The following is a 25,383-nucleotide window of genomic DNA, read 5'->3' as shown; positions in this document are numbered from 1 at the left end:
AGATCCTTGGTAGAATTTTTTGGGGTCACTTATGTAAACTATCATATCATCATCAAACAGTGAGAGTTTGACTTTTTCTTTTCTGATTTGCATCCCCTGATCTCCTTTTGTTGTCTTACTGCTTCATAAAACTGCAAGTACTACATCAACTGGATATGGAGAGAGTAGACAACCTTTTCTTCTTCCTGATTTCAGTGGGATCGCTGGGAGTTTCTCTCCATTAAGTTTGATGTTGGCTGTTGGCTTGCTGTATATTGCCTTTATTATGTTTAGGTATGTTCCTTGTATCCCTGCTCTCTCCAAGACTTTTATCATGAAGGGATATTATATTTTGTCAAAGACTTTTTTTTAGCTTCTAATGAGATGATCAGGTTCTTTAAATGTTGGATTACATTGACAGATTTTTGTATGTTGAACCATGCCTGCATCTCTGCGATGAAGCTGACTTGATCATAGTGGATGATTTTTCTGATGTGTTCTTGGATTCCGTTTTCCAGTATTTTGTTGAGTCTTTTTACACCAATGTTCATAAGTGAGATTGGTCTATAATTCTCTTTCTTAGAAATGTCTTTGTGTGGTTTGGGTATCTGTGTAATTGTAGTATCATCAAAAGAGTTTGACAGTGTTTCTCTGTTTCTATTCTGTGGAACAATTTGAGGAGCATTGGTATTAGTCTTCTTTGAAAGTCTTGTACAATTCTGAGCTGAAACCATCTGGTCCTGGGCTTTTTTTTTGGGGGGGGGGAGACTTTTGATGACTGTTTCTATTTCTTCAGCAGCTATAGGTTTGTTTAGTTAGCTTATCGGGTCTTGATTTAATTTTGGTAAGTGATATTTATCCAGAAAATTGTTCATTTCCTTTAGGTTTTCCAGTTTTGTGGAGTACAGCTTTTTGAAATATGACCTGATGATTCTCTGGATTTCCTCCATGTCTGATGTTATGTCCCCCTTTTCATTTCTGATTTTGTTATTTGAATATTCTCTCTCTGCCTTTTGGTTAGTTTGGATAAAGGTTTGTTGATTTTCTTGAAGAACCAACTCTTTGTCTTTTTGATTCTTTGTTTTGTTTTCTTTGTTTCTATTTTGTTGATTTCAGCTCTCAGTTTGATTATTTCCTGCCATCTAATCCTCCTGGGTGAGTTTGCTTATTTTTGTTCTAGAGTTTTCAGGTGTTCTGTTAACTCACTAGTGTGGGATTCTTCCAGCTCCTTTATGTAGACATTTAGTGCTATGAACTTTCTTCTTAACACTGCTTTCATTGTATCCCATAAATTTGGTTATGTTGTATGTATGTATGGACATTTTCATTGAATTTTAGAAAGTCTTTAATTTCTTCTTTTATGTCTTCCTTGACCCATTGATGATTCAGGTGAGCATTGTTTAATTTCCATGTGTTTGTGGGCTTTCTGAAACTAGTGTTGCTGTTGAATTCTAATTTTAAACCACAGTGATCCGATAAAATACATGGGGTTATTCCATTTCTTTTTTTTTTTTTTTTTTTAATCTGTTGAGGTTAGCTTGCTTGGGGCTGCTCCCGCTAAAGTTGCTGGCTCAGGCCTGCACCAGCAGAGGCCGCTGGCTTGGGCCTGTTTCCACAGTAGTTCTTGGCTTGGGACTGCCTCTGCAAAGGTCCCTGGCTTTCCAACATTTTCTATCCAGCTATGCTGTCATCGCCCAAAGGCTAACTATTGTCATCATCTCTGAGCTGTGTCCAGGGCATCCATCCTCTTTGCAGGATCCCTTAGTTAGCCACCAGGATATCTATGGACTCAGTCTCCAGCTATTACGAACACTGAACACTGTGTGACAAACAGAGACAGCTATCTTGAACCAGTACACACCTGCGGTTACAATTATCAGGCCCCTAGTCAGCATTTCTTGGGTGAAAATATGAGGACTGTGATCCTTTGATATTCAAGACCAAAATGATGCCATTTACCTCTGGTTTCCACTGCAACGGACTTCTCTTAGGTAAACGTAAGTTTGGCCTTGAGTTACAATCACCTTCGTCCCTGGCACTGACTCCTGAGGGCAGCACTCTGACTTAGATACCTTCCATCAACAGGTTCCCAACAGTTCAGTCACTGCATGTTTGCTCTTGAAAATTTCGAGTTTATTTTCTTCTTTCTAAATGCTTTGACAGGATATATAAAAATAAACCACAATGGAATACAGTCCTCAGTAAATTTTGAACTTGTATCCTAAGGCAAAGTGAATTTGGAAGAGAAACAGTGAATGAATGGTTCAATGAGATAAGTTGTCCTAGCTGACTCTGAAGGTCACGGGTCTGGGTTTCTGGGTGAATGTTGTCTCCTCTGATAAACTCAGGTTCTACCCAGGGCTGTTCAGCTTATCTTCCCTGGAAGACGGGCAAGCACAGGTATCCACATGCTCCCTACGTACTTGGAAGGGAGTCCCATCTACTTCCTACTGACAGCTGTGGGAGGCTCCGTTAAGTGTCTTTTTGTGTGATCTATCTTCTTTGTCCTGGATTATTTTAATTACTTATTTTCACAGGCTCATTTTGAGTGTGATTGTAGTCATGTTTCTTCAGCGCTGATGGGACTTCCTTCATTATACTAGCTAGGGCAATTCTCAAGATCCCAGAACACACATATTGATCGTTTCCAGGGACAGAGAGACTAACAATTCTTGGCCTCCAGGCCTGTCCCTCCCACACGGCTGGCACCAATGAGTGCTTTTGGAATGAGTAAGTGAAAGAAGGGGCCACCCACAGTCATGAAAAAAGTATCTTAAGATGAGCAGTTGATCAAGCCAGGGTTCCTTCTCCCTGTTTAGAAACTCAGAAGGGAAACGCAGGTACTATTTTACCTGTGCTTTAAACAATATTAATTAGCTTGTAGGTTTCTTCTAATAATCCATACTTCTCCTCTACCCAAATTTATAATTAGGAAGGGAAGAACATAACACTTCCTTGCAAAGATATTTAGTAATTCAGGCAGTACTTCATTAATCATTTAGTTGCTGTTCAGGCAGAACTGATGTCCTTGACATATATAATCAATCTTGATTCCTCCCACACTTGATTTCCATCCTCTCTGAAATACAGCAACTGCACACACTAAGGATTAGTGGCCTTTTTCCACATTGCAGAATTTTTTAGGAACAGCTAAGATGTGCACACAGTAACAGCTCTGACAATGATGCTTACAGTGTGTCTCCTCATGGTCCACTGGGAGATTGTTCGCTGTTTGTGAATTCAAGGAAGTTGAGGGTGTTGGGTGCAGGTGGGGTGGCTCACACCTGAGATCCCAGTGTGTGAGAGGCTGGAGCAGAAGGAGGAAACCCAGGACCAGCCTACGAAACAGCAAGACCCTGCCACTAATAAAGGGATGGTAGACAGATACAGAGACATGAAATACTAGAATCAGATTCTGTTGTGACTTGATGGGAAAGTGGCTCGAATCGTTTGTTAGCTTGGCTTATTGGAAGGCAGCACATTTGTTCGTGCCTACCTGTTTAAGATACACACTGATTCACTTTCCCTAAAGGAAGCTGACACGGAACCGGCATGGACCCCGGAGATCACCAGAATGGACCAGGTTTATTTGGTTGTATTTTACACTTTGGGAAAGATTTTGGTGATTACTGGTGTGATCGCACCATACCTGATTCTGCCACTCTTTTCCCTTAAAAATGTATTAATTTGGAAACTTAAAACATTATTTTTTTCACCTTAAATCCTGGTGATGTGCAATTTCTTGGACCATTTATTTAACCTACCACCAATATACTACTTGTTCATGTCACAAATCTTTCTTTTTCTCAATTATTTTAAGTATATACTTTGCAATGAAGGGGGTGTGGAAGAACAAAATATGAGGAGTCTTAATAATAATAACGGTACATGAACTTGAAAAAGTGTGAATAGGATTTTTAAAATCTGAAGGGATTTTTTTTTGTTGCCGTTTTATTTGTTTTTTTATTTATACAGAGAAACCCTATAGTTCTGACTGTCCCGGAACTCATTCTGTAGACCAGGCTGGTCTCGAACTCACAGAGTGCTGGGATTAAAAGAGTGCACCACCCCCACCCAGCAAGCCAAATCTGGTTCTTTGAAGAGTGTGATTCCTCTGTAAAGGATGATAGCAGATCCCAGGATCATTTTTGCTCCACTGTGTGTGGTTAAAATAAAAGTGAAAATAAACCTTCATGATAATGTTGAAAAATAAAAAATTCTTTGGCAAATGCCCAGAGTAGAACTTCATAAAGCCCAGAAAGATTTACAGATCTCCAGCGTGCTCGGTCACTCAAAATCAAGAAGTCCGAGGAAGGCTACTGAGTCATGCTCACTGGCCGCTTCTCGCTTGCCATGGTAGTTTTGCATGGCATATTTACTGGACTGCCCTTCACATCCTATGAATTCATATGGTACACAGTTCCAACTCAAAACAGAGAAAGCGAGGCTCCCAGAGATCCAGCCATCAGTCCACAGACACACAACTGGTCTGTGGCGGGTCCACCTGGGTCCAGAGCTCTTACCCACAATCCAATTACCCAATGGACCCATCTCAGACGCATAAATTGAGGCCCGGTCCATGGACATCAGGGCTGAATACACTGAAATATGCACGTTAGATAGAAGCTAAGCCACAGGTTGATCATGGTAAAATAATTATCCCTTATTAAAAAATTAATGGGACTCGGAGTTGGCTCGAAAGCAATTAGCAGATTACAACTGAAATTAAGGCTACCGTGCTGCCCAGGCATGAGAAGGTGAAAAGAAGAGTTGGAGGGAAGGTTAATTACTGAAGTCCATATCACGCTGATGAGAGGCGGATTTGATTTTGAATGACTGGAACTAATAACCACCCAGACGTGGCTTCCATTAGGAAGACAAACTTCCAGATCGAAATGAAATCTCCCGAAAACCATCATTCCCCCACCCCACCCCAGCCCCTCAGCACTCCCTTCTCTTCTGCTCTGATGTGAGGTAATCAAAGCATTTTTCTGACAACTAATTTAACTCCTCACACTCCTAGCTATGAGCAAGGTTATCAATTATTAGATGAGGTACGGCTTTCACTAATACACAATGTTTTTTTTTTTTTTAAACAGAGTCTTAAGTGATTTGGGTTACTAGAAATCAGCTCTTAGCCAGATCAGTTTTGGAGGAAACCAAAAGGATTTTCCCCCAAAAAAAGGCCCTGCTCTTCATTCTCCTGTGTTGGGAGGCTCATCTGTGTGGTTCCACATCTCTCAGAGGCTCCCCCTGACTCTGCCTACTGTTGTTCTATGATTCCCCACTCCCCTAAACCCAGCCATTTTAAGGAATCCGATATGGTCCCTTCAGAATTCTAAGGAATAAATGAGAAGTAAAGCATAATCTGGGAGCCTAGTTCGGGGGAGGACAAAAGAACTCGTGGATGTGAACAGATGTTCTGAGATAAAGCCACTTTAAGCAGCAGCTGCTGACATATCCAGTCAGCATCACGCACTTACTGAATCGAGACTACAGAACCAAGACAGCATCATCATCAGGAGAAGGCCTATGAGGAAATGTGTGCCCAGTGATGGAGTAGGTGACGTCTAGGTCAGCAGGCAAGCAGTGGATATGGCTTCTCTGGCTGGATCCTACCATCTTTTTCACAGGAAACTGGCCAAGGGAATATTCTATCTTGTCCTGTTCTATCTTGTTCTTCTCTACCGCTGCCTCTGTATCCCATGCCTCTGTTGTATCTAAGCATCATGCATTCTCTTGATGGTACCGGCATGCTCCCTAGGCTACTCGTGATAAGAATAGCAGACGTTGGCACCTTCACATTCCTGATGGATTTAGACAGAAAGCCATCTGCAGAAGCCTTAAGTTCTCACCAGTACTGAATCCTCTATCAGACAGCTGCAGACAAGGGCTTCTGTTACCTTGTGGGTCTCTGCATGAACATGAGGCTAGAGGTCTCCATCTCAATGGCTCTTGCCTGAGCTGCCCTGTTCCAAATACTAAGAAATTGGTCTGAAGACAAATAGATTATGGCCACACCCTGGACACCCAATGTCCCTCCCACTGGTCCCTTGCATCACTGTTCTCTGTTCAAGCGTTATAAGAACTTGGACTTCCAGGAAACCCTGTTCATCCATGCCCAGGGACCTCCTAGGTCAATGGTCTCTCGTCATTGCCAATAAAGACTGATCTGCTTACCAGAAAACTATTCTGTGTAAATTAAGCCCGTGGACCCGGTCCCTCAACTGCGAAATGACTGGCAGCTGTGTCTTATCACAGCGCAGATACTCGCACTGGGATCATCACAGCCTAGCTAATTACACACGAAAATTGTGTACCGCATCTTTCATTTCTTCTGTTACAGATAAAGGAATTTTCATTATCCAGAGCGAGAGCCTCAAGACATGCATTCAGGCAGGTAGATCCGTCCTGACCCTGGAGGACTGCAAGCAGCCAAATAAGTACATGTTGTGGAAATGGGTTTCAAACAGTCACCTCTTTAATGTGGGAGGCAGTGGCTGCCTCGGCCTGAATCTATCCAATCCAGAAGAGCCATTAAGCCTTTATGAATGTGATTCCACCCTCATTTCCTTGAGATGGCACTGTAACAGGAAGATGATCATGGGTCCACTCCAGTACAAGGTCCAGGTCCAGCATGGCAACACGGTGGTGGCGTCATGGAAACAGACCCATAAGTGGATCACCTACATGTCGGATGGTGAAGACATCTGTGAGCATCTTCACAGAGGTAAGAGTAGACGTATAGAATATGTAGATAGTATTTCGTGTGACACACACACACACACACACACACACACATACACATATATATCATAGAGCCTGCCATGTTGAGACTTCTGGGAAATTTCCATCACTTCCTTGCTTATAGTAAAAGGATTCTTGGAATCTTGGAATGGATGTGCTAAGTCTGCTAAAGAGACAACAATCTCAGACTCTAAAGGTACTGAAAGAAAAATTGAACTAGCTTTGGGAATCAGTACAAAAGAGCAGAACTAACAAGAGGGAGAAGAGGGACAAACAGAAGGGAAGGTACGTAAAGGGAAGGCTTTCGCGCTGATGCATAAAAAGCACCCACCCTTGTGCCCCATACTTCTCCGATTGCGGAAGCGCAACCCCGCCTGTGGTGGGCGACGGGAGTGTCTCTGGGGCCTTCAGAGACCTTCTAAGCTTGGCTGTCGTCCGTGTGACAGTCATGCTACAAGGCGCAGGAAGATAAACGATGCACTGTTGTCAAGGGTTATTTGTTGTGTACCAAGCATGGATTGTGGGGAGGCATGATTTATAGGGGGGCTTTCATTTTCTACAGTTCTGTTACTTTTTGGCATTTTTAAACAGAAAAAGAATGGAAGCCACAAAAATAAAGCTCCACGGCAAAATGCTGACACCAGGCTCTGTCCCCAACCCCAGTTCTACCCATTTGTTCACTCATCCCTCTGTCCAGCACCCATTTTACCTCCTTGAGCACTGACTATTAATCAGACACAGTGCTAGGTACCTGGTGTACAGAGACCAGGCAGGTCCAGTCCTTCTCCTCAGGGTGTCTGGTAAGATTAAAAATTCTAAGACACTGTACCAGTTGTTAGAAGTGCATCAGGGAAGTCCTAAGCCCTAGGGCAGGACCTTCTGGTGCCAGTGTAGCTCAGTGAGGGACCAAAGAGTTGGTGCCAAGCCTAAGACATTTGCTGGGCTTATATACTACAACAGAGCAAGAGTTTTATCAGCATGCTGGCAACCCTATGACTCTCAGGAAGAACTTGATGCTTACTTTATGTCAGCATTTTAGGTCTCTAGCCCTACTGACACACACACAGTAGCCCATGCTTCTGAATAGGAAAACAAGGGGCTGAAAGAGATAAAAGCCTGGGTCCTGAAATCCTCTAATTCCTATAAAAACCCGGTCATGTGCCATGAACTCAGTCCAGCCCCTGCCAATTGTGAGACGGTATAGAAATCGCCATAGATGACCTTCTTGTTTAAGGCCTGATGACCTCCTAGAGTATGGCTTGGGTAACCCCTGCCGTGGAAATCACCTGCTGAATCGTAGATGGTTTTGTTGGTTATCACTATGGCCAGCGATGGTGGAGTTTTGCAATATTCCAAGCAAACAGCAGAACTGCATGGCCGTCTCAATGAGAGCAGGAAATAATAATAGTGGCCATCTTGATGAGAACAGAAAGTAGAAACTGGTCAGGTGGGTTGGGGTTCTGAGAATGTCTTTGCTGAAGGCCTGGGAGGACAGAAAAGTGCTGATTCTTGTTTCCCCTTTCATGTTCTGAAGGAGCACTGTGAGGCTACAGGTTTCTGACAGACTAAGAGGAGGCAACCGGGCCCATTCGTTCATCTCCCCCCTCAGACCTCAGCCCTGTGTCTGCCATACGTCCCTTAAAAGACCCGGACTGTCAGCTGGGTGGTCCCTGCTTTCCTGGGAGCCCTTCCTGCTAAATTTACAGGTGTCCCCCTCCCCCAAACATTCACCTGAGACTCTATAATAAATATTTCTAAGACTCGCCCTCTGGAGCCCTGGATTTCATGCTTTGAATTCGTGAGACAAACACTGTCTGGAGCACTGGCTCAGAGCAACTCTGCTGGCCGTGTCTGAGACCCGGGCTCCCCTCGAAGGACTCTTTTGTCATCAAGGGCACCCCAGCATTCCTACGGATAGAATCTGTCTCACCCGTTAGCCCCCTTCACTCTCTCTCCATTCAGACTGTGTCACAGTGCGCCCACTGAATTTTTTTTTTCTTTTTAAGAATGGGAGTCTGGTTTCTCATTTGAAACCTGCCAGTGATATCCCACCACCCTCAGGATAAAGACGGGCATGTGTAATAGCCATCTGAGAAACTGCTTCCGGAGTCCACTCCAGGGGCCGCCTTTATTCTGCAAGCACTGTTTTTCCCAGGTCTTTAGACCTGCAGCTCCTTCTGTGGGGACAGTTTCCCTCCACACTCTAGTAGCGTCCTTGCTTCAATCAACTTGACCACCTGATGCAGGGGCCGCTCCACGACACACGCAATCTTCATATCCTATTTTATTTTCCGCGTGGAATTATTACCTAAAACTATGTTTACATATGTGTTATCACACGTTCTTTCTCCACCAAGCCAGCTGTTAACAGAAAGGAAGTTTTACCATTCACTACTATATTCCCGGCATAGATATGCTAAGTGTTCAATACATACTGATTTTTTAATTTTAAAGGATTTGTTTATTTATGTATAAATGTTCCGCCTGCACATATGTGCATTCACTACATGCATGTCTGGTGCCCACAGAGGCCAGAAGACTTTGTGTCCCCCAGAACTGGAGTTATGATACTTCTGAGTCAATATGTCGGTGCTGAGAACCGAAACCAGGTCCTCTCTCTGCAAGAGGAACAAGTTAAACCATCTCTTCGGTTCCCAAAGTATCTACTAGCTGTTGTAAAACTTCTTTTCCCGGGAGAAATAAACAGCATCTATCCCCCGACATAATGACAAACCAAAGGTGGGGTCCACCAGAGTTAACCCCGAGGAAGCAATGTGTTTGTCAGGCTTCCTTACAGAGCATGGCCGATGGTTACTGGCTGGAGAGTAGGTAGACCTGAAGCAGCCATACTAGAACGTCTGTGCCTGGCGTGAACCGCAGCCCCCAAGATAAATAGATGAATCCCTCTTTGTTTAGCCTTCCCCAGCCTATGCATCCTAGAGATCGGGGATCTCTCAGGTCACTTGCTGTTAGGACACATTAGTATACAAATGACCATCACTAGATACTCGAGTGAGAGTCCTGTGATCCTCCCCACCCCTTTCTCCTATCAGGAAATGTCCACAGTCCACGGGCCCAGCCATGATGACGCTTGCACAGCTGATCTGGTGAAGATGGCCGCTGTTTTGTTTGGAGGACTGTGGTCTACAGCATCAGCCTCCTGCAAGGAGGCTGCAAATACTTTAAAAGAGAAAAACTCCATTGCACTTTTTTTCTTTTCATTCCTTCACAAATTTGCATGCTTCTGCGAGGCGTAGCTATAGGAAACAAACAACTAGATACACACAGGAGCAAAGCGTTTGCCACCACTTCTGCAGGCCTGGTGTGTCTGCACACACTATCTGGTGAGGCCCCAGGGTTCACAGAGCTTTTGACACGTGCCTGCCAGTGTGTGGGGGGCGGGGGGGGGGTTTCAACCAATAAAAATACACTAACAGATGACACGTACCAAAGAAGAAAGCAACGCTGTATTTGACTGTGATTTTCTTTTCTCTCCTAGATTTATATACAGTCAAAGGGAATGCCCACGGGATGCCTTGTGTGTTTCCCTTTCAGTACAACCAGCAGTGGCACCATGAATGTACCCGGGAAGGGCGGAAAGAAAACCTGCTGTGGTGTGCCACTACAAGCCGATACGAACGAGATGAGAAATGGGGATACTGCCCTGATCCTAGTAAGACTAACTGTGTCTCCCTGTGTCGTGAATGAATCAAGGATGATTGGAAGCGTATCTGTAGTGAAAGCAGACGCTGGGATTGATGGGTTGATGTCTGTCTGAACAAGTGCCCTGATTCCATCCATCTAGATTTTGATTTGAGCTTTGTTTTTGACTTGAAGAGACAATTCTAATTCATAGTCCTGTCTCCGCTCGGCATTCAAAAGATGCTAACCAGCGTTTCTTCATTACGCTTGGTGCATAAAGATGATTTAACTGGAATCAAATTAGAATAATCTGTGATCTCGCCAATGCCAGCTCCCCAGCAGAATGCTTTCAAATAACCAGTATGCAGATAAATCCCAGCCCGTCTTTCAGTCAACGGCCTCCTAGGAGCTTCTACAATGTCTCCACATCTAGGCTGCTTGTATTGCCTAGTGTCAGGTCCTGACATCGCCAGCCCCTTGATGAGCTTCCTGTCGCATCACAGTTGCCCTCTCTTGGTCGTCAACAGTGAGCTCTCTCTCATCTTGACTTCTCACTTTTCCAAACCTTCTGCTGCAGCCTCCAAACCTTTCTTCAAGTTCTGAGTCTAAGTTTCAAGTTTCAGCTGTCATGGCCGACCTCTTGTTTGTCAGGTAGTACTTGATTATTATTTCTTATTTAGCTAGAAGATTTTTTTTTTGTTTATGAGCTTGGAGAAACAGTTGTACCCTCTGTTTTCTGTATCTTGTGTCCTTCACGTTGGTTCCCAAGACTCAGAGAATGTCCCACCTTCTCTTTCTCCATGCCTGCCTCCCTTCCAGGCAGACACTAAGATGCAACCATTAAATTGAAAACAAAGGTAAATTAAAGAGATAACTCCCAATAATGTGACCCATAAGCTAGCCTCATAGTTATTTCCTATTGAAAGAGCCACGGGTTTAATAAATAAGAAAGAGTGGCTGTTTTTAATTTAGACATACCAAGATGCGGCCAACTTCCTCCCAGCAGAGAATCTTTGGAAACTCCCCCATCTCAGTTTCTCTCACTCTCTGTTTCCCTCATGATGAAATGAAGACCATAGGATTGCCTCTCAGGGTTATTGTTTATGTTCAGTAAGATAGTGTGCATCAAAGACACTTAAAGGAGTGGGCACTCAGGAAGCATCCTAAGGACTGGCTGCCGCTCATCTTTCCAGCACCTTTGCTGTTTTGGCAGTGCTGAGTACTGAACCGAGGACCTTTAACAGGCCAAGCAAACACTCTGAGCTACATCCCAGGCCTCCCACCGTTTCCTTAGGAGTGAATAATTCCTTCTTCTTCATTGCTATCCCCTACCTCTAAACTGAGCATAGTAGTGAATGCCAAGAGTTTTAGAGCTTTGTATGTTCCCCTCAAAGAAGTTGGCATCTAGACTTAAGGCAGGGTGGACAGGCTTGCTCTATGCCAGGAAATGCAGACAATATTTGATGGGATGCATTAGCATTACTTGGGGGAAGAAGCCCAGTGGTCCAGGATGTATGACCTGGAAGACTGAGTAGTCCAGGACGTGGGACCCAGGCAGTTGCATTTTTGCTAAGCGCTCAGGTGATTTTGATGCACATAACCCTTTAGCAGGGAATTCACAGCATGCAAGTCATTTAGGGCTATCTCTATCTATACACCAGGATGGCAGGAAGACATCTAACAACTGGCATCACACCAGGAACCAACCATCCCAAGTGAAGACCTTAGTGTGTATGAAGCTCTGTTCTTCACGTGGGACTGGTTTTAAGCACTGTGGTCTCGAAAATAAAAAAAAAAAAAAAGAACTATATATTAGTTTATTTTCTGTGGCATTGCTATAAAGCACCATAACCAAAATGCAACTTGGAGCCAAAAGGGCCTTTTTGGCTCAGAGTCCCAACCTCAGTCCATCATGAAGAGAAGTCAAGGCCGGAACCTGAAGGTGGAGCTAAATTTAGCAGAGGCCACAGAGCAACACTGTTTACTGGTCTGCTCTTCACAGCTTACTCAGTTTCCTTTTCTATACGACCCAGGAGACCCTGCCCAGGGAGATCGCTACTGACAATGGGCAGGGCCCTCCCACATCCATCATTAATCAAGAAAATGCTCCCCAGACTCGTCCACAGGCCACACTAATGGAGGCATTGTTCTCAGTTGAGGTCCCCTCTTGCCAGATGACCAACACTTGTGTCAAGTTGACAGATTGCCCAGCACAAACAGTTTTCTTAAGTTTCTGAGAAGAATTTTGTCACCATCCACAGTCACTAGTAGCCAGTTTCAGCTTTGTCCCTTGGAAGGTCGCTTTTCTTGGGCTCAGGGCTTTGACACTCCTTAGACTATTTATTCGGCTGCCTACAGCTCAAGAGCTTCCTCAGCCCCCACCCCCCATTCCAGCTCCCCTGACCTCCACAGCAGCAGAGAGCATGTTTATATGGTGTTAAATTACAGCTCTGTTTTCCTCCCTTCCTTATTACTTTTGGTTTCTGGTGGCCAACATAACTCAAAATGATGTGTCAAGGAATGAAATTTGAGTGCGCTGACCGTCCTTTCCGTGAATCAACAAATAAACAGGTCAGAGAGAAACAAAATAGAGATTCACACTTCTGTGTCTTATCTAGTTTCACAAGAAATATTTTTTAAAATTTCTATGGGTGGGATGAGGGCTGCCTTTAATAAAAGTTGATTGGAAGGGAGCAAAATTTAAACTTAACACATACATGGCCAAACACACTAGCCCTGAGAGTGTAGTTCAGCAGCGTCAGGAATAAACAGGATTCATGCTGGTTTGCTCAGAGGCAAATTTGTGCCATGCCAGCTTTCTCTGGGTTGTAGGCCTTACGCAGCCAGAGAATTACATTTAGAGATACTTTTGGAATTCTATCCTCTGGAACAGTGGTTCTCAACCTTCCTAATTCTGCAATCCTTTAACAGGTTCCTCATTTTGTGACCCTTAATCATAAAATTATTTTCATTGCTACTTCATAACTGTAATTTTGCTACTATTATGAATTGTAATGTACAGATCTATGTTTTAAACGGTCTTAGGTGGCCCCTCCCCAAAGGGTTGTAACCCACAGGTTAAGAACTGTTCCTCAGGGCTGGAGAGATGGCTCAGCAGTGAAGAGCACAGCCTGCTCTTCCAGAGGTTCTGAGTTCAATCCCCAGCAACCATGTGGTGGCTCACAACCGTCTGTAATGAGATCTGGTGCCCTCTTCTGGCCTGCAGACATACATGCAGGCAGAACATAGAATATAAATAAATCTTTTAAAAAAAAACAAAAAAAATGCTGATAGTTTTATCAGTAACTTGAATGACAAAACAGAATACATTGGTACCAACTGTAATTGTCAACCTCACCAGAGTCTCTAAAAATGAGTCAACAATGTGTTATGTCTTTCTTCATTAATAAAAAACAAAAACACATGCTTCAAAGAACATACCAAGACACTGAAAAGAATGGCTTAGTGCTTGCCTAGTATGTTAGAGGTCCCAAGTTTTATCCCCAGAACCCTTCTCTCAAAAGATCTCCTGCAAATGGGAGGAAATATTTATAAATACTTTGCCCTCTAAGAATCTTGTAAATAGAATATAAAAGGAATTCTGACTTTGTGCAATCCAAGGAGTTCCCAGGGGGTGGTACTGCCAACAGTGGGCTAGACCCTTGTCTTAGTTACTGTTTTATTACTGCAAAGAGACACCATGACCATGGTAACTTAGAAAAGAAATCATTTAATTGAGGGATTGCTTACCATTTCAGAGAGTGAGTGTTGAATTTTCTTTACTCTAGCCCCACATTGGAATGCCAAAATGTTGTAATGCTGTATTATTATTTTTTTTACTATGAATCTTTTGGCTCTTTACTCTTTTGGGGGCCTGTGTTGACAGAGGTTTCTATCCCACCTGGTACCACAACCATTCAATCCCAAAGAAACATACAGAAGCCTATGTTAATTATAAACTGGTTGGCCGATTAGCTCAGGCTTCTTATTAACTAACTCTTACATCTTAAATTAACCCATATTGGTACCTTTTATCAGTGAGGCATTCTCATCTTGCTTCCTCTGCATCTGAGTGATGACTGCAGACTAAGCCTGTCCTCTTCCCAGAATTCTCCTCCTATGTATTCTCTCTGCCTGCCAGCCTGGCCTATCCTTTCTCCAGCCTCACTATTGGTCATTCAGCTCTTTATTAGACCATCAGGTGTTTTAGACATGCAAAGAATCACAGCTTCATAGAGTTAAATAAATGCAACATAGAAGAATGCAACACATCTTTGCATCATTAAAACAAATGTTCCACAGCATCAACAAATGTAACACACTTTAAAACAATATTCCACAACAGGTGAGACCATCATGGCAGGGCATATGGCAAGAGGCGGACAGGCGTGACATGAGGGCAGTAGCTGAGAGCTCACATCTCACAAGTACAAGTGGGCTTTTGAAACCTCAAATCCCACCCTTGGTGGCACACCTTCTCGAACAAGACCACGCCTCAAACAAGGCCACACCTTCTAATCCTTCCTAAACAGTTTACCAGGTGGTCATCATATCCAATGGAAGTTTCCATTCCTCGAACTCCAAAAAGTTCTACAAATATCCAGAAATGAGCTGAACCTGGACTATAGGAGGTCTTCTGGTGGTTAGATAAATGCCAGAATTCCTCAGGAATTTGTGAAACCAGTTCCCATCTGTCATTTCCTTACTCTGCAGAAGAGACAGGTGGCTCCATTGACATATACCTGTGGTTGTATATCAAAGCCCATACTGGCCTCCAGACTCCCTGGATATCATAAGTAACTGTTTTACATTTCAAAGTCCACACTTAGCATCCTAGCCTTTCTTACTTCCTTCTCCACCTTAACACCCTTAGCTCTTAGACTTGCCTCCCCAGCTATTCATCCTTCTGATACCCTGTCCATTCTCTCTATACACTCTCTGCTTTCTGTCTCTGTTTATTCTACCATCTCCCACAGATAGCCCTGGCCATGTTCAGTCTGCTGCTTTTTCTCTTCCCCTTAACCATAACATGGAACGGTCATGTGAGCAGTTTCTTTACTCTAACCCCTCATATACTTGGGGAACCAAAATTTCAAATATGGAACCCATTCTCCTTCACTCCATCACAGTCCTCCAACATCAACCATTCATCAGGAAAATGCCCCAACAGACTTCCCATAGGCCAACACGATGGAGACAATCCTTCAACTTTAACTTTAAGGTCCCTCCTCCCACATGACTCTAGCTTGTGTCAAATTTGAAAATTGCTAACTAGCATACCATATAATACATCATTTTGAGCAGTATAAAATAATGAAATATTGCTACATGCCATAACATATATGACTCTTGAAAACATAATGCTAAAAGATCAAAACCAGCATATATTATATAATTTCAGTTGTATGAAATATATAATATAAGCAAATCTATAGATGTGGAAACAGCCTGGGGTAAGTTAGATTTTACTTGGGTGTAGACTATATGTGCTGATTTCTAATGTTATATAATGGAGAAACTTCAGTCAACACTTGCAGCAGACATTTATACATCTCCCAACAAGTCAGCTCATTTGCCATTCACATTTGTTGAACTCAAATGTTAGAACTCATGGTTCTATGCAGGTAGACCCAGGTGGTGTCTGTAGGCAAAAGTTTCTGTTCCACCTGCCAGTTCTGAAATAATCAATACAGAGACTTAATTATAAATGCTTGGCCAATAGCTCAGGCTTATCACTAACTAGCTCTTACAACTTAAATTAGTCCATTTCCATTCATCTACATTTTGCCATATGGCTTTTTTCTCTATCCCATTTTGTGTATCCAACTCGTTTTGCATCTGGCTGGCAACCTTTTGACTCTGCCCTTCTCCTTTCCAGCATTCTCAGTTTGGTGCATCTGCCTAACCTTATTCTGTTTATCTATTGGCCGTATAGCTTGTTTATTAAGCCGATCACAATGACAAATCTTTACTGTCTACAAAGGGATTGTTTCCCAGCAGATGTCTGCTTCTCTATATGGGCTGTATATACACATCTCATTTGAAAGTTGTCTATCAACTTTCATGGTGGCACATGCCTTTAATCCCAACACTCAGGAGGCAGAGGCAGGTGGATCTCTGTGAGTTCAAGGCCAATCTGGTCTACAAGAGCTAGTTTCAGGACAGGCTCCAAAGCTATAGAGAATCCCTGTCTTGAAAAACCAGAAAGAAAGAAAGAAAGAAAGAAAGAAAGAAAGAAAGAAAGAAAGAGTTGTCAGTCAGCTTTCATGGTTTCACCAGTCACACCAGATGAACATGGCTAATCAAAAGTCTAAAGCCAGTGTACTGTCCATCTCAAGGAAGGCCCACCTTCTTTTACCTAAAGGCAATGATGAAGGATCATATCTCAATGGTAAAGGATTTTGTCTTAATGAGGACATTCTAACCACCCCAACAAGGTGATTTCTAAAAACTCCCTTCTCTCTTCTCCTTTCCCTTGAATGCTGTTTGGTGATGACCTTGTTTTCTGTCTTCTCCAATACTGAACCCTTCTATAAATACAAGTATCAGCCAGGAAATACTGTAGACATCTTTGGATGTATAATAATTTACTAACTTCCAATGGCCTAATTTGGTTCTGGAAATGTGTGCAGTAACTAGACATGAAATCAAACCTTCCAAGTTCCTCAAGAGAATTATAGAAGTATTTTAGGGAAAAAATATCACACAGAGAAAGATTTCATTGTCAGGTAAGTTTGAAGTATATTGAGTTACTATTAAGCAGGTTTCCCAACCACAAGACTCTTGGGGTCTTCACTGTGGTAGTAACGTGATGTGCTCCCAGGATAGGCATTGTGAACTGAGTTTGAGTTCTAGAATTAGTTTACCTTGGGGCTTGGTTTAGAATTTTAGCAAAAGCACCCAAATAGGCCTTTGCTTTCTGTCATTTCAATAAAATTCAGGTTTCAGATCCACACTTCATACTCTAACTGAATTTACTTTTAAACTATGAAATCTTTGACTACAGTCTTACAGATGAGTTTTGCTTCTACTCTCTGAAAGAACTACTTAAAATTAGTATCATCGTCCCTATGCCTGATGAAAACATGTGTTCGTTTTCACATATGTGTCTGCTTACCACTTTCACTCCATTTTGGCAGTCTGGTATTAGAGGAGAAAAGTTTCTGGAGCAGCATTAAGGACTATCCCAAATTAATAAATAATTCTCATGTTTAATGTACAGTTCTAACACCTTCTTATTAAAGAACCAACATATTATTTTCACAAATACTTCAATTCCATTTCTTTCTCTTAAAACTAGTTTCTCTTATTCCTCAAAGGTATGAGAGATTCTTTACTGATCATTTCTTGTGTTACCTTAAGTAAAATTTAAAAGAGTTTAACCATAAAATATCAGTAGAACAGCAAATATCTCACATAAGGACCTAGTCAAGGCACTGAAGTTTTAGAGGTTGTGACCTGGAGTCATATTATTTAAACTCATCTTAGAAATATTTGATATCACTAACAGCACAGAGAACACTGTTGAGTTTCTAATGAACTTTGTTTTTAGCCTCCACAGAGGTATTCTGTGACGCCGTGTGGCACAAGGATTTCAATTCACATGTGTGCTACCAATTCAACCTGCTTTCATCTCTCTCGTGGAATGAGGCACATTCTTCATGTCAGATGCAAGGAGGCTCTTTATTGAGTATTACAGATGAAGGCGAGGAAAACTTTATACGGAGTAAGTATGGGAATGATGCATATTGAAGTTGATGCAATAAAATGGCTATTGTGAACAATTCTATCCTTGGATGCAAAATATGTTTGGAGATTATATATCCTCAAAAATGTTTTTATCTTTTTAGTATAGCCCAAAATCTAAATTTTTAAAACAATTTATTCAGCATGTGTGTGTTTCTATATGCACGCAGGCAGATGTCAGAGGACAATCTTACAGGAGTCAATTCTCTGCCTCCAATGGGTGGGTTCTGGGGATCAAACTCAGGTTTGTCAGGCCTAGTGGCAAGTGACCTTACTCACTGAGCCATCTCACCACCATTCTGATCCTGAATTTTATTTATTCATTTATTTTTTATTTTGAGACACAGTTTCTCCGCATAGTCCTGGCTGTCCAGGGACTCACTCTGCGGACTAGGTTGACCTTGAACTCAGAGAACCACTGTCCCTGCCTCCCCAGTGCTGCTATTAAAGCTGAGCACCACCACAGCCCAGTTCTGGATTTTCATGTAAACACTATGTCATTCTCTTTGGCATCTACTCATGTCTTAGTTTTCCCCTTGGGGAAGAGAATTTGAAGCTATAGTGTGTGACCCAGGTGAGCTGCAACTCTTGCAAGTGGATCAGAGGAGCTCCTAACGTTAAGTACCAATTCTTGTCATCTGTAGAACTTAGACATTCGATTCCATTGGTAAATAATTAAATAGTCTATTTGTTAATAGTCTATCCATCATTCATGGTGGGCAGGCCCATCACAAAACCTTTGGTAAATTCCAAAACTTTAATATTCATGGGAAAATAAAAAACACTAATGCTAACTAACAGTATAAAACTATAATATTTCAAAATACCAGCAGGGATGAGAATGGGGGGAACAGTTTTACTTTGTTTCCATGACATTTGTTCTCTTTCCTTTAGGGCCCTCCATTCAGACTAAATTAAGATTTGCAGCTTTGACAAAGAAAATAATCATATAGACACTCAATATTATAGAGCTAAAGATTATTAAAAGACATTCCAACATAGATCTTAAGATATAGGGTCAAAGCCAAATATAGAAGTGGCCATTACTAGTACAGTTTGGGTCCTGGAATGTACTATTTGGGGAGATAGCTTTCGTATGGTGTCTCAGACTGCTATCTTTAAGGCATGACTTGAGACACCAGTAAATCAGATTTTATGGAAATATTCTTCTAGATAAACTATGTGTTATTTTTATCTGATCCAAGAATGGGATATGGAAAATGCCATGGGATTTTTATCTTCATTTCTAATAACACTTATTTTAATAAACATCACATGGTAGCCAGTAAATAGAAACAAAGAAACCACAATGAAATACAAGTTGTGTTTATCAAGGAAGAACAGTCAAGGAATCGTCAGGGAAACGCGCCAACAGTATTTTCACTGGGTTCCAGACAAGCCCCCATTGTCAATACTGAGAAGTGCAGAGACACAGCTACACAGCATCCCCCACATCAACCTTAAGGGCTTCCTGTCTGTTAGAAACCTCTATTGACAAACAAAGCTTGTTGCTCAGTGGGTGGAAAAAATATAAGAGTATACCAATATGAAGCAGAATTAGAGATTTATTAAATGATATTTTAAACATGATCTTAAACTCAAGGTTGCTAGAGAAGTGCACAGGAAAGAATGAGGCAGACCCTAAAATGGGTGTCAGTTTCTCAAGAGTCTGTCTAGATGTTTTAAGAATGACAGTTGTAGAATTTTGGTGGTCTCAAGTTACATCTCTAAAGGTTGCTCAGAAATTATTCCTCCCTCATCTTTAAGCATTTCTCAGAGATATAGTTTAAACTAATGTTGAAGAAGGGCACCACTTGTTCATCCTGGCCACCCAGAACCAAAATAACCACACAGAAACTGTACTAATTAAAACACTGCTTGCCCCATTGGCTCTAGCTTCTTATTGGCTAACTCTTACATCTTTATTTAACCCATTTCTATTAATCTGAGTATCGCCACGTGGCAGTGGCTTACCAGCAAAGTGGACCTCCCACAACGAACCAATGTTAAAAAAAGAAAGAAATTTTCTTCTAAACGAAGTTATCAGGTGATATATGAAGGGTACATGTACCACAGAGGACCAGCTGCCTAGGGGTAACATCAGCATCAGTGGGCTGGGTCCTCCCACAGCAATCATTAATCAAGACAATGCCCCACCGACTTGCCTACAGGCCAACCTGATGGAAGAATTTTCTCAATTGAGAGTCCCTCTTTCCAGATGACTCTAGCTTGTATCAAGTTGGCTACCACAATAAACAAATAAAACCTAACCAGTGATATCCATAGAGACTGGTACTGTATAAAACCCAAGGTGCTATTATGCAGGACTTGGATGCAAAGAGAGAGACAGCTATCTGTGTTTGAATCCTCCCACCATCACCTACTGGCAGGGCTGCTCAAGAAGTAATTTAGCCTCTTGGCATGTCAGTTTTCCCCTCTATCGAGTGGAAATAATGATAGTAGCTCCTCGGTGTGCATTGCATCTTATAACGCAGGGGGAGACTTATAATGTCTAGCATGCATAACCAATGGTGTAGGTTCACCAATTGACAGCTATGTGCAATCTGTTTAATCAGCTTACCTGCATGTGTTCATTGTGCATGTCTGTAAAGGTGAAAAAATAGTTCTGCATTGGAGGGGGTTGCATGTGTGCATGCATGTGTGTGCATGCGTGTGTGTGCATGTGAGTGTGTTACATGTGTGGCTTGTGTTTAAGAGTATGCAGATGCTTGTGTTCCAGCACACACACAGTTGGAGAGCAGAACAAGATGTCAGAAGTTTTTCTGTATTACACTCTGCCTTATTCACAGGTTCAGCTAGACTAGCTAGGCCAGAGAACTCCTGGAGTCTTCCTGTATTTCCCCCTAATGTTGAGGTTACGGGCATCCCTGTGACATCCAGCTTTTCAATGCTGGGAATTTGAACTTGGGCACTCATGCTTACAGAGTGAGAACTCTTACCCCTGAGCCATCCTTCCAGCCCTACATCTTGTTACTCCGTTTTGTTACACAGAAACAATTTGTTGCATTGTAATGCAGCTTTGTAGTAACATATTAATCTGCTGTTGGAATAGAAAGATAAAACTCTTTTGACTTTTATTTGTTGCTGTTGTGAGCCATGCCCACATAAACCTTCACGCAGAGTCCCAGTTGCTGTTTTCTGTGTTTATGGAATGAGATTCACTGGACGGAAGAAGCAGACTTACATCATTGCAAAGTCAGAGAGGCCTCCCAGAACGCCTCTGATAAATGGATGCACAGTGCACACTCGCCTTTCCTGCAACAGCTCGGCACAAGTGGGGAGTTATCGTCCAAACTAATTGGAGTAAAATACCAATTTCCAAAATCATTACTAATGTGCAATGGGTCTTATGCAAAAGCTTGCACACCATTTATGAATTACGGCTGTTATCTGTCTCAACTGCCGCAGGCTCTCAGGGGAGAATTCGGTACCTATTCATCAAGCCTGAATAGCAATTTTAAAAAATAAGATCTGTCACTGGATTTTATTTAAACATTCCAAGTCTATAATTAGGCTTTGGGGATTGTTTGGGGAAATAGAAGTCTATTCATAAAGACAGAAACTGTCCCAACCAAAGGATTTTGAGGGATGCTCATCACTAGTGAATGGCTTGTGAGACAGAGAATTATCTAGGCTGTCACAAATGACAAGAAACATTCAAAGGAATTTCATTCCCAGTTTGTATTTATGTGTTAAGGGTAAATTCTGTTACAAAAGTAAATAGACTGGTGGGGGTTGTTTGTTTGTTTTAGTTGTTTTTGTTTGTTTTGTGTGTTTGTGCTTTTAAACATGAATTACAAACTACATGATGTTTTCATGCATTTTACTAAACAAAATTGCACAGTTTGGGGCATGTGGAGTAATTCCAAGAATAATTTAATATTTGAATTAGGTTATTGAAAATACCACTTAGCACTTTGCCTGGGTGTGGAATATGGAAATCTCTCCGTCTTGTCAGTGAGTGCCTCAATCCACCTCTCATCCTCACAGGAAGACTAATTGATTTAATCCAACAGTACTATTGAAAGTGGGAAGCAGATGGACATCAAGAAGAGACTGAGTATAATACCACAAAAAATTGGACATGTTCATGTGCAATATGTTCTATTTAGTGATAAAGCACCTTCTATGGGTTTTCCTCCAGTGTCTGGCTTCCATAGGCTTCCACTCTGATATTGAAATGTCCAGTTGTTGAGGAAGCAGCAGATTTATTTGAACACACTGAGTCCTTACCTTGGTAATCCTACCCTATGGTCCAAACTGAGGAGCTTAATAACAGTTCTGAAACTACAGAAAAGAAGGAAGGAAATCCAGACAGTCATTCTCTGTAGGACCTGCCTATAATCTCTGGCTAGGTCCCTGCATTGAGAGAGAGAGAAAGAGAGAGATACAGAGAGAGAAACACGCAGGAACAGGAGATAGGAACACAGAGAGAGACAAACAGAAAGATACAGACAGAAACAAAGACAGAGGGACAAAGAGACAGACAGACAGAGATAAAGAGAGAAAAGGAAGTGAGTTATTGCAGAGCACATGAACCAGAAGAAAACGGTGCTCTTTTTAAAAGAAGAAATGTCAAAATGGCAATATCTGAGACAGCCACAAAATTAACTATTTTTACTAAAAGTCATTGACATGGCTGTTCCCCTACCCAATTTTATTGTACAGTGTAGTACATCTTCATGTACTACAAAATGGTTTGCAACTTAGGTATACTAAAAAAAAAAAAAAACATAATTATACAACTTCTCCAGGCACGTTTTTCTGTGCAAGTATGTCAGCCAATGTTTATTTACAGTATCCATTGCACAGACATGGTCAAATTAACTGGTGAGTTATTGCAAAACCATGGTTAGAAGCAGGCACTGCAGAACTGCAAAACCCGCTTCTCAAGTATGGTAAGCCCTGGCCTGGGTCCCCGCTGAGGACCTCCAGAATACTGGGCTCTTACACTATGATGCTTCTCTTCAGATAGCGCCCAGCAGCTCAGCGGGGCTTCAGGTCACCTAAGTGTGTGTGTGTGTACTTGCTTCCATCCAGTCTCTGGGGGCGGCCCTGGACGTCTCCACCTCCACCATCCAAAGATGGAAGTGTGTGAGCTGGGGGACATGGGAGAGCCTCGCACAGACCAGAGCTGGTCGTTGCTCCTTGCTGTCAGTAGGTCTTCAGAAGCTTGCCGTGTGGCTGCAGATGGCCAAATTCTGCTTTGTCACACTGAAGCTCCATCATGAGGGTCATAACACTTGGTTTTGTCGTAGTCTGGCATTACCTATGGCTTTATGACCTGAAGAAGTAACAATTCAAGAAAACAGCGGAGTGCTGGGTTTAACTTTCACTGTGTTCTGTCTGTTCTCTTTTCTGTAAAAATGCCATGGTTTTCTTTTCAGAGCAACTGAGCAGGGAAGCAGTGGAGGTGTGGATTGGCTTGAATCAGCTGGATGAAAAGGCTGGCTGGCAGTGGTCTGATGGTACAGCGCTCAGCTACCTGAACTGGAGCCCAGGTACCCGCAGCATCTTATTTACCTTCAACATGCGGGGTATGTTGCAGACTTACACATAGCATTCTGCAAGTGGTTAATATTTTTTTCCTTTTGAGTCAGGGTGTCCTATGCTCTCCACGCAAGCCTGAAGCTCTCAGTTCTCTTGCCTTGACCTCTCAAGTGCTGTGATATAGGTGTATGCCCCACACCTGGTAGTTTATAAATATTGGTTTACCCTTACTGACTTGCAGAAGACAGAAAGGTAATGTATTTAGCTAACAGTGCAGCAGAATTGGGGTCAGAGATAGACTGCTATTTTCAAAATAGCAACAAATTGCAAAATATTCCCCTACTCTAAAACAACAGAAGTGTCTCTTTAGCTATCTTTGGAAAATCAGTTCATGGTCATGCCTGGACTTGAACTTGGAAATCACAGATAATCATAGCAAATCTCCTGTAGGGGGCACTAAACGAGGCACCATAAGGGCCAACTTTAAGGGCTTGGGGCATTAAGGCTAACTTTAGGGCAATCTCTAAGGACAAATGTCTATGCTGAATCTACATTTCCATGCTATTAATTTCCAGAGATAAGTGATCGGCCATTTGTTGAGTATCACTGTGGAACACTGAAACCTCCCTCAACCGCCTGGAGGAGCAGGGACTGTGAGTCGGCCTTGCCTTATATATGCAAACGGTTCCTAAACTACACTGCTCACGAAACATTCGGTGAGTGCTCCTCCGTCTTCTTTGGTTGTTCACATGCCTACTTCATGCCTTCCTTAGAATGTCTCTATTTTTGCCACTAACTGGGACTTAGCAAAATTGGTTATATAAATAAAAATGTATAAATGGCATCTTAAACATGTTAGTTGTTAAGAAAGAGGTGACTTTAAAAAAAAATGGCTGGCGGGATGGCTCAGCGGTTGAGAGCACTGGCTGCTCTTCCAGAGGTCCTGAGTTCAATTCCCAGCACCCACCTGGTGGCTCACAACCATCTATAGTGAGATCTTTTGCCCCCTTCTGGCGCAAAGTCATACTGCAGGTAGAGGACTCATGTACATAAAATAAATAAATCTTTTTTTAAAAATGTGTAAGTGATCCCTGCCATCCTGAAGCACCGCGGCTGCAGCAAATGCATTTCCACAGAACTACAACATAGCACGGGGCAAGCAAGCATTTCTTTCTTCCTTTCTTTTAAAAGACCTTCACTCTTCATCATTCCACACCAGAGAGCCAAAGTTTGCTTTCTTTTGTAGTTTTAAGTTGAATTTGTGGGATTCCTCACACTTAACGATGAAGGGAAATAACTTAGTAGTACTTTTTCTTATGTTGGTTTTCTTTTGCTGACTTTTTAACTTACTAACCATCTATAACTGTGAAGTAGAATGTGCTTTGACCCCTACGTGTGTTGTGCAATGATCATTGTATCCATTGCCTCAAATCTGATCCTTTCTCTGCGATGAGACCGTTCAGAGGTCTCTCTTCTGGCTATTTGAACGTTCCAATGCGCTGTGGAAACTCTGGTTCCCTGGTGTGCCTCAGAAGCAAGGCCTGACTCCAGCCCTCCACTACAGCACTTCTGGAGTTCCCGCCAGATTTCACATTTCATATTGGTAACACACTTTCCCCACTAAAGCAATGAGCAAAACTCGGGTTATAATTAAGACTCAGCTAATACCTAGTTATAATCTAATATAATATAATCTCTTAGATATATATGTAAGTCCAATTCTATCATCCTCGCTGTTTTTTATTCATCGGCATGTAT

The 25,383-nt window shown here is 42.2% G+C and overlaps 1 protein-coding gene across 1 annotated transcript in view; it reads left to right on the top strand.

The window, feature by feature from the left end:
• The window catches only part of Pla2r1 (phospholipase A2 receptor 1), a 104,713-nt gene that overhangs the window by 13,257 nt on the left and 66,073 nt on the right, over positions 1-25,383 (top strand). The window contains exons 2-6 of the mRNA XM_041631580.1: positions 6,326-6,709; positions 10,226-10,399; positions 17,921-18,094; positions 23,523-23,636; positions 24,201-24,341. Coding sequence (XP_041487514.1) covers positions 6,326-6,709; positions 10,226-10,399; positions 17,921-18,094; positions 23,523-23,636; positions 24,201-24,341 — 987 coding nt within the window. The remainder of the gene's footprint in view (positions 1-6,325; positions 6,710-10,225; positions 10,400-17,920; positions 18,095-23,522; positions 23,637-24,200; positions 24,342-25,383) is intronic.

Source organism: Microtus oregoni, unplaced genomic scaffold (assembly GCF_018167655.1).
Source record: "Microtus oregoni isolate MIOR12 unplaced genomic scaffold, Mior012 000037F_ref0000500, whole genome shotgun sequence".
NCBI lineage: Eukaryota > Metazoa > Chordata > Mammalia > Rodentia > Cricetidae > Microtus > Microtus oregoni.
The sequence above is the reverse complement of the archived record's forward strand: the minus strand, read 5'-3'. Positions and strand labels throughout refer to the sequence as shown.